Raw genomic sequence first — 13,645 nt, 5'->3', positions numbered from 1 at the left:
AGATGGAAAGACATATGCTTTTGAGACACACAGTCATAGAACAGTAAATTTGCAATTTAGCATCTTTCCAAAAAGCAAACATAAAAGGTTCCAGCTCCTTCGTAATTACCCTTTTTAAAAGATAAGAGATTTTTACAAACATGGAAATTTTTAAAAAAATCAAGTAATAACTGTCTGTATTTTGATTTTATTTGTCCACCAAGGAATAGAAAGGGAGGGGTAGAAGAGCTCTTAATTTCATCTCCCAGCTTCACACCTTAGTCAGCATTTTTTCTCATTAGTTGGCACCACTGATCACCACATTGTTCATATCCAAAGCATCGGCTTGACCCCTGGCACTCCGCGTCCATGTCTGATCTCAGCAAATGCTATGCTCTCTTTTTCCTTTAAATAAACTTTTAGGATAGTTTTAGGCTTATGGAAAGGTTGCAAATATGGAGTTCCTGTGTGTATACACCCAATGCCCCATTTCCTCCAATGTTAACACTTGACCAAGGTACATTTGTTACACCTAAAGAACCAGTCTTGATACATTATTATTCATTAAAGTCCCTACTTCCTTCAGTTATTTTTAGTTTTTACCAAATGTCCATTTCCTGCTCCAGGATCCCCTCCAGGACACCACATTACAGTTAGTTGTCATGTCTCTCAGGCGCCTCTTGGCTTTGACAGCTTCTCCGACTTTCCTTGCTTTTTTAAATGACCTTGACAGTTTTGAAGCGTGCCAATTAGGTGCTGTGTGCATTTTCCTTATGATTAGCCTGGGTTATGGGTTTGGGGGAGGAAGACCACAGAGGTGAAGTGTGGTTTTCATCCCATCATAGTGAGAGCCTCCCCAGCCTCCTCCAGCTGCCTCCCCTCCTCCCCTCCTGCTCCTTGAACCTCCAAACCCTTTCCTACTTCTGCCTTGGAGCACTCTTTCTTCTCCCAGAAGCGGCTTGCTCCTGGCTTGCTTTTCTTCCCCCCACCCCCCGCCCCCGATCTCCGATCTGTGAATACTTGTATTGCATTTTCTTTTAGAACATACACTCTGAGGTGTTATATTCTGTGTGTGTATTCGTGTATGGTCTGCCTCCCCAGGTAGAATGGGAGCTTTGCAGGGGCAGACACCTGTGTCAGTTTTGTTCACTGCTGTATTCCCAGGCCCTGGCACAAAGTAGGAACTCATTAAACACTTGACGTCTGCATCCATGAGTTCCGCGGAAAAGTGAGAGCGTTGTGCTTCACGTGGGGCCAGCATTCTGATGAGGTCATTTTACTCTAGCATCGTGTTTTGGGTGGATTTTAGAGAGCTTAGTTTTTGTGCCCTTCTGCATTGCCTCTAATTAGATTCGTAATTTAGGCTACTTTAAATATTAAACTGAGACCTTCTGGAAGACAGATACGTTTATAGGCCTCTGGACCTCAGGAACCCAGAGCAGTGTTGTAATGTAGAGGTTTTAGCTGTATCTGAGAGCTGTAATTACCCAGGACTGTAGGAATTAGGCACACATGGAGAAGTCCTGGGTTCTCTGCTGCATTTTGGTATTAACTTTGCTTGAAGCTGTAGGGACGTTCCTGTAGCATTTTCAGGGGGACACTTCGCCCTTTATCAGCACACAGGAGTTTGCCCAGATTGTAACTGGGATTAGAACAAAGTCAAGGTACTAAAGGAAGCCAGACTGGGCCTAAATTAGAATTTTAATAAAAACCCCAAGTCAAAAGGCTTTTAATCTTTTGTTGGAGGAAACGGGGCATTGGGTGTATACATACAGAAACACAGTATTTGCAACCTTTCCATAAGCCTAAAACTATCCTAAAAGTTTATTTAAGGGAAAAAGAGAGCATAGCATTTGCTGAGAGATCAGACATGGACACGGAGTGCGAGGGGTCACAGCCGATGCTTTGGATATGAACAATGAGGTGATCAGTGGTGCCAACTAATGAGAAAAAATGCTGACTAAGGTGTGAAGCTGGGAGATGAAATCAAGGCTTTTGTCTTTTGTATTTCTTACTCCTTTTAAAGATGCCAGTTATCTCTATAATACCTCACCTTGGGTGAATCTTTTTATCTTTTCCCCCTTGGGTGGTGAAAAGTTTCTAAACTATGAAAAGTCCTGAAAATCTAGCTGAGACCATTGGAGAGGAGTGTAACCAACTGGCCAAGGTGAGCGGCTTTGGTTCCTGGGCTGGATGTCACTGTTAACAGATGTTCTACTGATGCTATATGTGTGTGTGTATGTTGGAAATGGGCCAATCATGAGGATGTTTTTGACCAGGCTGGTTGTATGGGGAGATTACAATTTTGGGGCAGGAGTAGAGCATAGATCCTAGTCAAAATGGTTCGACTAGAAGAGGCCTTGGAGAAGACTTACCTAAAGTCATACAGGGAGAGTAACAGGGCCTTGTAGGGTGGACCTAAAACCCCAGGCTGCCAGGTCCCAATCCAGCAAAGCCGCTCCATTTTATTGAGCACTTGCCATGTGCCAGGCACTGCCCTGACTTGCCACACACATTTTTGGTCTGAATCCTTTGCACTTCCAAAAAGGATGGGATTCTTGTTATCTTTACTTTGTAGATGAGAAAACCAGAGGGACAGACGACCTCGCCCAGAGTCACCCAGCTCGCACATGGCGGGACCAGGATTTGACGCCTGGTCTCTCAGCCTCGGAACCTATATTCTTCATTATGACATTGTCCTGTTGCGGCTTTTCCAGCTGCATCTGACAGTTTTCAAGGTCATTGATAGGGTTTGTCTGTGTCTCCACCCAAATCTCACCTTGAATTGTAGTTTCCATAATCCCTACGTGTCATGGAGGGGGCTAGTGGGAGGTAATTTAATCATGGGGGTGGGTTTTTCTGCGATAGTGAATAAGTCTCAAGAAATCTAATGGTTTTATAAAGGCGAGTTCTCCTGCACAAAGCTCTCTTGCCTGCTGCCATGTAAGATGTGACTTTCCTCCATGATTGTGAGGTCTCCCCAGCCATGTGGAACTGTGAGTCCATTAAACCTCTTCGCTTTATAAATTACCCAGTCTCAGGTATGTGTTTATTAGCAACGTGAGAATGGACTCATATAGTCACTCACTATGGTCTTTGGACCAAATAAACATTGTGTATTTCTCAGAGGTGGCTCCCCAAGAATAACATTGAGAGTGAGAGGCAAAGGGAATGTGAGTGTGTGGAGGGCATGTCCTGCTGGGGAGCCCAGATAAGCCTCATTCAATCAAAGAAAGAACCAGCAGACTTTTCAGCAGTAAACACTCTCAATATAAGTGCCAGCAGTCAACTAAAATAGTTGTTGCTCCACTTGTAACTGCAAAGGCTTTCAGCAAACTTGTTGAGCCCCTCTGAGGTGCTGCTGTCACAGGGAGGCTATGAGTGTCCAGTATATGGTGGCTTAGAGTTGGTTCACAATTGATTATGTGGTGGTTAGGGGTGGACTTGGGTGTGACGCAGACCTGGGTTCAAATACTGGCTCGACCACTATCTGGCTGTGTGACCTTGGGCAAATTCCTTGCCGCTGATCTTCAGATTATTCAATAGTAAAATAGACTTCAGATGCCCTGCTTCCTTTGTGATGGTGTAGTGAGGGATAGAGAAAGTCATAGAAAGTGTCTAGTGTGTGGCACATAGCAAATGCTCAGTGAAGGCACCTCTCTCAGTGACGTATTAAAATATTTCTTTCCTGTGTGCCCTCTTATTCATCCATCAGTCACAGGTTTAACAGGAGATTGCAGAGCTGCTGAAGTCCCTTGGCCCCCTTCAGGAAGCAGATCCACAGTGCTAGGCGTTGGGTTCTGTGTCAGCTTGTCAAGTATGTCTGCAAAAATGCAGGACCATACACAGGGTTCTCAATTCTTGGAAACGCCCATGATGGAAATGTCAGTTTGGTGATTTCTTGGCACACATGGCTGGTGGTGGATAAATGATCCCAAATGTGACATTTGAGTTAAGTGCTTCATGCAGCCTGACTTGAAAAATCGCCACATGCGGGTCAGCCTGCTGGTCCCAGGAAATGTTCTTGTACAAATGGAACCTTGGCCATGAAATATTAGCAGCTTAGCCATGGAAGGAGGTTTCCTGGGCATTTAATAGTTGTCTGGGTTTTAACTTAAGCAACTTGCATCACAATTGGAAGGTCCTAGTGATGTGGCCTCTCTAGACTCAGGAATAGACGTTCTGTCCGCAGGCCTGTGGTCTGAGGGCAGAGGGGCAGTGAAGAGAGCAGGGGAGAAGGCCCCAGCCTAGCCTGATTCTCTGCCCACCATACACTAGCTTGTTTCATTCAGAACCTTTGATGTCCCTCTGAATAAAATGGGGATGGTAGGGCCTGCCATGTTGTAGCAGGAGAAATGGTGCCCACAGATCAGTGCCATCCACAAGGTAGCTGGTGTCCTAATTCTGAGATTTAGGGAGAGAAGTAAGGACTTGGATACCTGGTGCAGTAGATAAGGAGGAGCCAGCAATTCTGTGTAGTGTGAGGAATGGCTTGAGAATAGGAAATACCAAGGGAGCTGGGCTGCTGTATTAGTTTGTTTTCACGCTGCTGATAAAGACTTACCCAAGGCCGGGTAATTTATAAAGAAGAGAAGGTTTAATGGACTCACAGTTCTATGTGGCTGGGGAAGCCTCACAACCATGACAGAAGGCGAAAGGCACATCTTACATTGGCACAGGCAAGAGAGAGAATGATAACCAAGTGAAGGGGTTTCCCCTGGTTTCCCCGTATAAAACAGTCAGCTCTTGTGAGTATGGGGAAACCGCCCCTGTGAGTCAATTGTCTTCTGCCAGGTCCCTCCCACAATACGTGGGGATTATGGGAACTGCAATTCAAGATGAGACTTGGCTGGGAACATAGAGCCAAACCGTATCTGCTGCCTTCACAACTGTTCTGAGACAGAGTGCTGGATAGTAACTGTAATCCATGTGCCAAGGAAGGGCCTCCCTAGGCCTGGTGTCGGGAATGCTGTGTCTGACAGCCATGGGGTCGCCCAGCTGTCCAGATGAGAAAAGCAATGAAAGCTCTGTGGAGAGGCCCCACTCTCAGAAGTTTTCACCTTAGGGCTCTCCATGAAACCTGGTAATGGGGCCGTCCAGGGGCCTGCCACATCAAGGTGCTCATATATGAGTTGAATGGATGGCTGACAATGAGTTTGAGCAAAGTTGTGCTTCCAGTATTAGAAGGCACTTTCCAGCCTCTCCACAGCAGCCTTGAAGATAAAAGCTGGGAGTGATGGGTGGAGGTTGAAGCCGATGTGTTGCTGGGGTCTTAGGGATCTGGGAGTCTAGGAACACAGGTAGGGGAGGGAAAGAGAGGAGAGAGTTGAGAGAAGTTGGCGGGGGAGGGAACGAGGCCCAACCTGTGCTTGGGCAGATAGATAGGGTGCAGGGCAGGATGGAAGGCTCTGGCCGGGGTGCTTGCTGGGAGGCGCTTGGACTGGAAGCGGAGGGACAAGCTGTGGTCTGCCTGTTCTGACTCCAACTTCCTACTGGTGTATCAACTACCTCAGCCTTTGTACAAGGGCCAGATCTGGACAGGATCCTGCACTTAGCACATTGTTGGCTAAAACCAGTTCCTTTCTTCTTTCTTAGTATCCAGCAGAAATCAGGAAGTATGAGTACGACCCAAATTTTGCAATTCGTGGACTTCATTATGATGTGCAGCGGGTAGGTTTACTTCTCCTGTTTTTCTGTGGTTTAATGATGTTTGGAAATGAAATGTACTCTTGGTACTTTTCTTTACTGAATGGGCAAATTAGTTTTAAATTATGTTATTTGGGACTGCAGAACCAAATTATTCACATATCTTTGGATAGAATCTTCTGGAAGAAACTATGTATTAGAAAAGCATAAATGCATTTAGCTATTTAGGAGGTACTGTTTATTTCTAGTAGTCATTTTGGTGTTTTGAGGAAGAACCACTTGCCATATCTATTTTTTTTCCCCTGTCTTTTGCAGATAGGCCTTTTCTTTAAAGAGCTGTACAGCACATTAATTAACAAGCAACCCTTTCAGGAACGTACAGTGTGCTTCCTTGTTAGGGCAGCCTAATGTTGATAGGATTTATGACGACACCTGGAAGGCTCATGTAATATGCAAATGGTTATACATTATTTACATGTGCATATGTTTATGTTTTTAAAGGCAGTATTAATGAAGATCGATGCTTTTCATTATATCCAGCTGGGAACTGTCTACAGGTAAGAGTAAGAGGAGATACATTTAATTTACGTGAAGTAACCAGGTGCTTTGGGTTTCAGGACCCTCTGACTGTTTAGTGATGAGGAGGGCTGCAGTGTGGATATGATTCATCCATTCACTCACTTATTCAAGAGCATTTGTTGAGGCCTGCTACCATGATAGGTGCTAAGGGCTTGGTTTGCACTGATGTCCTCAAGGAGCTCAGAGTGTGGTTGGGAAGTCATGTAAGTAAACTTGACTGCAGTTCGGAGTGACAGAGGTGATGATGGAAATGTGCTCAGAGGTGGCCAGGCATGGTGGCTCATGCCTGTAACCCCAGCACTTTGGGAGGCCGAGGCGGGTGGATCATGAGGTCAGGAGATCAAGACCATCCTGGCTAACACGGTGAAACCCTATCTCTATTAAAAATACAAAAAATTAGCCAGGCATGGTGGTGGCCGCTTGTAGTCCCAGCTGCTGGGGGAGACTGAGGCAGGAGAATGGCGTGAACCCGGGAGGCAGAGCTTGCCATGAGCTGAGATCGCACCACTGCACTCCAGCCTGGGCGACAGAGCAAGACTCCGTCTCAAAAAAAAAAAAAAAAAAAGAATGTGCTCAGAGATAGGGAGCAGTCAGGAGGACTGGAGGGAGGAATGGTTTTCCAGGGCTGCTGGCTGGCAAGCTGAGGGAGGGTCCTGATGGGGAGGCTTGGAGCAAGAGGGCTATGGGGGTGAGGGAACACGGTTCTCCTTCCCACCATGGTATTTGGGTGGTTTGGATATTGAGACTGTATTTTTTTTTTTTTTTTGGTCTATTCATAGCTGGAAATCTTTGTAACTTTTTTTTTTTTTTTTTTTAAATGAGATGCAGTCTTGCTGCGATGCCCAGGCTGTAGCGCAGTGAAACAATCTAGGCTCACTGCAGCCTCTGCCTCCCAGGTTCAAGCAATTCTCCTGCCCCAACCTCCCGATTAGCTGGGACCATAGGCACGTGTCACCATGCCTGGCTAATTTTTATATTTTTAATAGAGACAGGGTTTCACCATGTTAGCCAGGCTGGTCTCGAACTCCTGACCCCAAGTGATCTGCCTGCCTCAGCCTCCCAAAGTGCTGGGATTATAGGCGTGAGCCACCACACCTGGCCATCTTTATAATTTTTAAAACGGAGGATTTTGCCTTTTTTAATTCTCTAATTTGGAAGGGGATTTAGGAGTGTGATTTGTATTGTACAGCTTATACTTAAAAGTATGCACATCTTAGCTTACGTTCTTCTCTCACAAACTGTTAAAATTAATGCTTATTTGCTTTTAAAATCAAAGTGAAACATGGATAGAGTCACACAGTGAAACAGGATTAAAGGTGTCACAGGGGTCAGCAGCAATCTTCTGTGCTCCCCGCTGCCCCTAAAACCTTTAAAGTCTTTAGATTTTTTAAGTAATGTGCTCATTCTTCTATTTCCTAATTTATTAATTCTGGACATTGTCCCTGCTGTGATAGATAAGGACTTAGCTTTCTGGCACCTCCTCCCACTTCTCCAGTCTCATTCCTCTCATCTCATTCAGATCTCAGTTTTTGGTGGTTGTACTGGTCACTGTTTACATTATGACTTAGAAGGTCTTATCTGGTTCACTTTTTATTGTTGTTATTGAGACGGAGTCTCCCTCTTGTCACCCAGGCTGGAGTGCAGTGGCGAGATCTCAGCTCACTGAAACCTCTGCCTCCCAGGTTCAAGTGATTCTCCTACCTTACCCTCCCAAAGAGCTGGGATTACAGGCATGTGCCACCATGCCCGGCTAGTTTTGTATTTTTAGTAGAGATGGAGCTTCACCATGTTGGCCAGGCTGGTCTTGAACTCCTGATTTCAGGTGATCTGCCCGCCTCAGCCTCCCAAAGTGCTGGGATTCCAACTGTGAGCCACCGTGCCCAGCTGGTTTACTCTTAAGCCAGGTAGTGCAGTGCGATTATTTTCTTTCTTGTACGATATTTTGTTTTTCTTAGATTTTAATAATAATCTCAGTTTTTGTTGGCCTAGTTTTCTGTGTAGGAATCTCTAATTTTTTCCAAATGGTCCATTACAAATGTCAGGCATGTATTTATTTTCCAATAATTCAAATGTTTTCAGTAATCTGTCACTTTTGTTTTTAAAAATTGACTCTCCCCTCCTGGTCTGATCTGGTTTGGTTGCTTGTCTTGGGACTTCCCTTCACTGCTTTCCCTGTTTCGAGTTCCCTTCTCTTCCTCTCTCTGGCTTTCCTCCCTCATTTTGCTGGAGTTTATCCTCCAGTAGCTTCCTGGTGCCTCCTTGTGCTGAGCCTTTCTGTAGCTTGTGGTAGGCAATCAGTTCTTGTCCTGGGTGTACCCTTGCAGGCCTCTGTTGTCAGTGTTAAGTCAGATACCTTCTTTGCATCCACTGTTTGTCTTCCAGTGTCTTGTGGAAATGTCTTGTCTATTGACGTCTCTGCTCTCATTTCCTTTGACTGTTTTTACTCTCACTTTAATGGTGTTTCAGGATGGAGAGGAAGTGGTGGTGATGATGGTAATAATATTACTAATAGTGACTAGCAAATATTGAATCTTACTATGGGACAGGCACTGTTATAAGGGTTTTGTTTGAGTTAACTCATTTAATCCTCAAAATAACTATATGAAGTAGGTACTATTATTAGTGCCAGAGGTGTTAAGTAACTTGCCCCAAGGTCACACAGCAAATAATTGCCTAGGCTAGAATTCAGACCCAGGCAGCCTGGGACCAGAGTCTGTGCTCTTGGCCACCATGCTGTGTGGCCTTTCTGAAGGTATAAGGGATAGTTGGAGTCCCTCAACACATTTTTTTGGGGGGTAATGAATCTGTTTTAGTATGGACAATTACAAATAATCTTTCCAACAAGATCACATCTTTTGCGGGAACATGGATGGAGCTGGAGGCCATTATCCTTAGCAAACTAATCCAGGAACAGGAAGCCAAATACTGTGTGTTCTCACAAGTGGAAGCTAAATGATGAGAACTCATGAACACACAGAGGTGAACAATAGACTCTGGGGTCTACTGGAGGATGGAGGGTGGGAGGAGGGAGAGGATCAGGAAAAATAACTGATGGGTAGGGTACTAGGGCTTAGTAGCTGGGTAATGAAATATCTACAACAAACCCCCGTGACATGAATTTACCTATATGACAAACCTGCACATGTACCCCTGAACCTAAAAGTTAAAAAAAAAAACAAAACTTTTCATTTATTTTGTAAGTAACATGTATATTAAATATAATTAATACATTTTTTGTGCATGTGTCTCATTTTCTTAGGAAAAATCTTTGTAAGTGAAATTGCCAGGTGAAGGTTGTTCATTCATTTTAAGGCTTTTGAAATGACTCAGTTGACCACCAGATTGTACCATTCCCAACAGATTTTTAACGTATATTTTAAAGTTGTTGCTACATTTAACATATTCCAACTTTTAGTTTTTTCTTTCTCTAAACCTCTTAAATGAACATTCGTTTGTTCCCTTACTCATAGCTCCTAATGTTTTCCCAGAATTATTATTGCAATGGTGAAGGTGGGGGCGAGAACGAAGAAGGCAAGGTTATGCCTGTTCATGAGAATCCTTACCAGGTGTCTTTGTTCTGTCTCTCCATCTCTGTTTCTGCTGTCGGCCCCCTCCCTAGACACTTACCCCTTCTCTCCTGGGATCTTGGGGTTTGCTGCAGTGCACTCCATCCTGGACATTCTTGCCAGACTGATTCCCTAAATCATTACTCCCGATAATCCCCTCCTCTGAATCCCTGGATGGCTCCCTGCTCTCTGCAGAATAAAGGCTAAGCCATATGCTTAGGCTTAGGTTTGAGATTTTTATCAACCTGCTTTAAACCCTTCGCTTCCTCTTCTTCCATACACAGCTCCTTAACTTACTATATTAGTCAAGGCTCTTGGTTGCAAGTGACTGAAACTCAAACTGGCTCAGAAACTTATTGTACAGTCCACAGACAGAGTGAGTTTGCAGGTGTGGCTGGCTCTAGGGGCCAAATTACTATTTTCAGAACTCTTTCCATCTCTTGGCCTTGCTCTCTGACTTGGCTCACTCTCAGGCAAGCCCCTCCTTAGTGACCCCTGGGACTCCAGGCCCACATCCCCCCCAGCTCCAGGTCAAGAGGAACAGAGGAGCTTTGTTTCTCCACATTCCGCCGGAGTCTCAGGACTGAATCTCATCAGAATGACTTGGGTCATGTGTTTGGTCTTGAACCATTACTATGAAGAGAGGATGCCCGGGCAGGCGAAGACAGCACAGGGATTCTTTTCCCTTGACGTCTTCTTTGTTGTCACCTGGCACTTGCTCCTGCTGGAGTTCAGCCAGGGTGCAGTTTTCCTTCCTCTCTGCTTCTTGAAATCCTACCCACCCTCCATGGCCAACTTGTGGTGAGTCCTCTGCTCACCCTCTCGGCCTGAAATGCCCTTTCTCCCCTCTCTTCTCCTGGGGTTCACAGGAGAAGAATTGCCTTGTTTCTTGTATATACACTGTCCATTGTGTCAAGGAGTGTGGACAGCAGAAAGAGCCACTGAGGCATTCGGGGGAAGGAGTGTTCAGAATGAGGCTGTAGGAAGTTCACTGTTGCTTCACTGCTGAGAGGGGTGTTGAGGTGAGCTGGCCTCTGGAGGGAGTGTGTGGACTCGAGTCACTCACACTTCCTGGGTGCAAACCCCAGCTCCACGGCTCATGTGTGTATGGTCTTGAGCAATATCTGGACCCTCTGAAAGCCTTGGTTTCCTCGTGTAAAGCAGGCATGATTCCAGTCCCTGCCTAAGGGGCAGCTTGTGAAGATGAAGCATATCTGCACAGGGCCCAAAATACAGGGTGGTGCCACTAGGCTTCCTGCCTTATGTCACTGAGCCTTGTGTGTGGCCATTTCCACTCTTAGCACCTGTCTCAGGGAAGAGTATTAGAGGGCAGGAGGATGTCTGATGGAGACAAAAACAGCCTTTCTCTGCCCCAGTGTGTTAAATATGTTAAAAAAAAAAAAAAAAAAAAAAAGCCAGCCCACCCCAAAGCAAGTCATTAGGAAGCTTTGTACCTTAGTGGTTTAAGAACTGGAGCCTGCAGAAATGTCAGTTTTCTTCTCTTTCACTCCAGAAGGGGTCATGAATGAGGGAAGGTGGGAAGAAAGTGTCCATCTCAGCCTACTTTGTTTCTAAGCCCTGATGCAGGTCTCCAGTCCCTACACCAGGGTGAATTTTATGATGTTTGGCCCATAGCAGTGAGTGCTGCCGACTGGGAAGGTGGAGAGGGGTCCCCCACCACAGCCCCATTTTTGTACCTACATTTTAAGTTTTTACTAGGAACCTTGTGAAAAGCTGGGGTGGTTCCCTTCACAGCCACACTAGTGAAACCTCTCTACAGTGCTTACCATACACCAGCTATTCTATATGTAGTAGCTCCTGTGATCTCAGTGACATCAGGAAGTAGGCACTTTTATAGTTCCCTGCTTTAAGAATGAAGACTTTGAGGCCCAAAAGGGATAAATTACTTGTCCAGGTAATATCCCTAGTGATGAAGGGAGTGGGGATTTGAAGCCCTTGCAGACTCATTCAGATCTGTGCTCCTAACCTCGTGTTTCTCACTCTGAGCGGGGGAAAAGGAGCTTCCACTTCGATTTCAGTGCTGGTCGAGGCTGCATTCAGATGTGGCTGGGCAGTCTGCCCATGCCTGCTGCAGTTGTGTTTGGCTCTTGGTTTGATGCAGCTGCTGCTTGGGGAATTCAGCTGGCAGATTTCAGTGCTTCTTCTGAGTTGCCATTTGATTGTTTGGCTCCTGTGGATGCAGCCTGGGTGGCTGTGCCTGTGCCTTAGAGGCAGCAGTGGCTTCCAAAGGGCAGAGAAATAACTCTGACCCGGCCGAATCACTTCACTTTTTATATTTTCTCTCCAGTGTTAGAGCCTTAACAGTGTGGACACGTGACTGCTGCTGCTCAGCAAGGGCTGATTTCCAAGGTCACTGCCTCGAACGATCTGGCTTAGTGCCAGTCTTATCTTATTTCTGGAGCAAAGATAAAGGGAGTCCAGTGTTTCTACTTTTTTCAAAGGCTGGTAGTTGTAACAGATTAATCAAGATCACAGGCAAAATATTAATGAGTCCACTCAGATAACTTTTTAAAGTAATGTGGGTGATGGAGACGGGAGGAAAGAGGTTGAAGTGATCTTTTTGTTAATGTTACATAGCAAAACATAAATGATATCGTACATAGATTTTACTGTGGACCATGTGGTTTTGTACGCTAAGCAACCTGTCGTGTTAGTAACTAAAATTCTTCTTGAATTATTTATACTCCTGCTGTAGCACAGCGTGACATTTCCTGTACTATTCAGTCTGTAGTTTCGTAATCATCGGTGTCTATTTCTCAAGCACTTTCTCCTCCACAGAAGGGGTAGAAGAGCAGGTGTTTCCCCTCCTGACGCTTGAGAGTGGATGAGTCCAGCTGAACAGGTGAAGGCACCTGCTCTAGTCACTGGTGGCAGAGGCAGGAGTGAAACCCTGGCCACTGACTTCACAATTCATTTTTTTTTTTTTGTATGTCGAAGAAGTAGATTCATTTGCAGATTCCTGAGGCAGGCAGATGGTAGATGAGGAAACTGGCCTTCAGTGTCACAAAGCATTCAGAGTCATTGCCTCTCCAAGGTGGTGGTGCCACAGGGCTTCCTGCCTCATGTCACGGGGTTTAGTCCACTGAGCCTTGGGTGTGGCAATTTCCATTCTCAGCACTTGTATTAGTCTGTTCTTACGCTGCTGATAAAGACATACCTGAGACTGGGTAATTTATAAAGAAAAAGAGGCTTAGTGGACTCACAGTTCCACGTAGCTGGGGAGGCCTCACAGTCACGGCGGAAGGTGAAAGGCATGCCTTACATGGTGGCAGGCAAGACAGAATGAGAGCCAAGTGAAAGGGGAGACCCCTAATAAAATCATCAGATCTCGTGAGGCTTACTCACTACCACGAGAACAGTATGGGGGAAACAGCTCCGGTGATTCAGTGATCTCCCACCAACTCCCTCCCACAACCTGTGGGAATTATTGGAGCTACAATTCAAGATGAGATTTAGGTGGAGACACAGCCAAACCAAATCAGCACCTATCCCAGGCTAGAGTATTGGAGGGCAGGAGGATGTCTGATGGAGACAAAAGCAACCTTTCTCTGCCCTAATATATTAAATACATTAAAACAAAAGCCAGCCCACCCCAAAGCAAGTCATTAGGAAGCCTTGTGCCTTAGTGGTGTAAGAGCCTGGGCCATAGAACCAGAAAGCCTGGGTTCTAATCTTGACCCACCACTTCCTACTTTGGTGACCTTGAACAGGTACATGACCTTTCTGTGCTTCAGTTACCTCAGCTGGAAATGAGAAGAATAATAGTGCCTCCCTCCTAGGACGGTTAAGAATTACACGGATGACTGGGTGTAATTCATATCTGGCCTATAGTACGTGCCATGTAATATTAACTA

General features: G+C 45.4%; 1 protein-coding gene across 1 annotated transcript in view; it reads left to right on the top strand.

The window, feature by feature from the left end:
• NT5DC3 (5'-nucleotidase domain containing 3) overlaps positions 1-13,645 on the top strand; it is a 64,810-nt gene that overhangs the window by 29,671 nt on the left and 21,494 nt on the right. The window contains exons 3-4 of the mRNA XM_025402734.1: positions 5,575-5,649; positions 6,127-6,182. Coding sequence (XP_025258519.1) covers positions 5,575-5,649; positions 6,127-6,182 — 131 coding nt within the window. The remainder of the gene's footprint in view (positions 1-5,574; positions 5,650-6,126; positions 6,183-13,645) is intronic.

Source organism: Theropithecus gelada, chromosome 11 (assembly GCF_003255815.1).
Source record: "Theropithecus gelada isolate Dixy chromosome 11, Tgel_1.0, whole genome shotgun sequence".
Lineage (NCBI taxonomy): Eukaryota > Metazoa > Chordata > Mammalia > Primates > Cercopithecidae > Theropithecus > Theropithecus gelada.
Note: the sequence above shows the minus strand (reverse complement) of the source record. Positions and strands in the feature narration are given on the sequence as shown.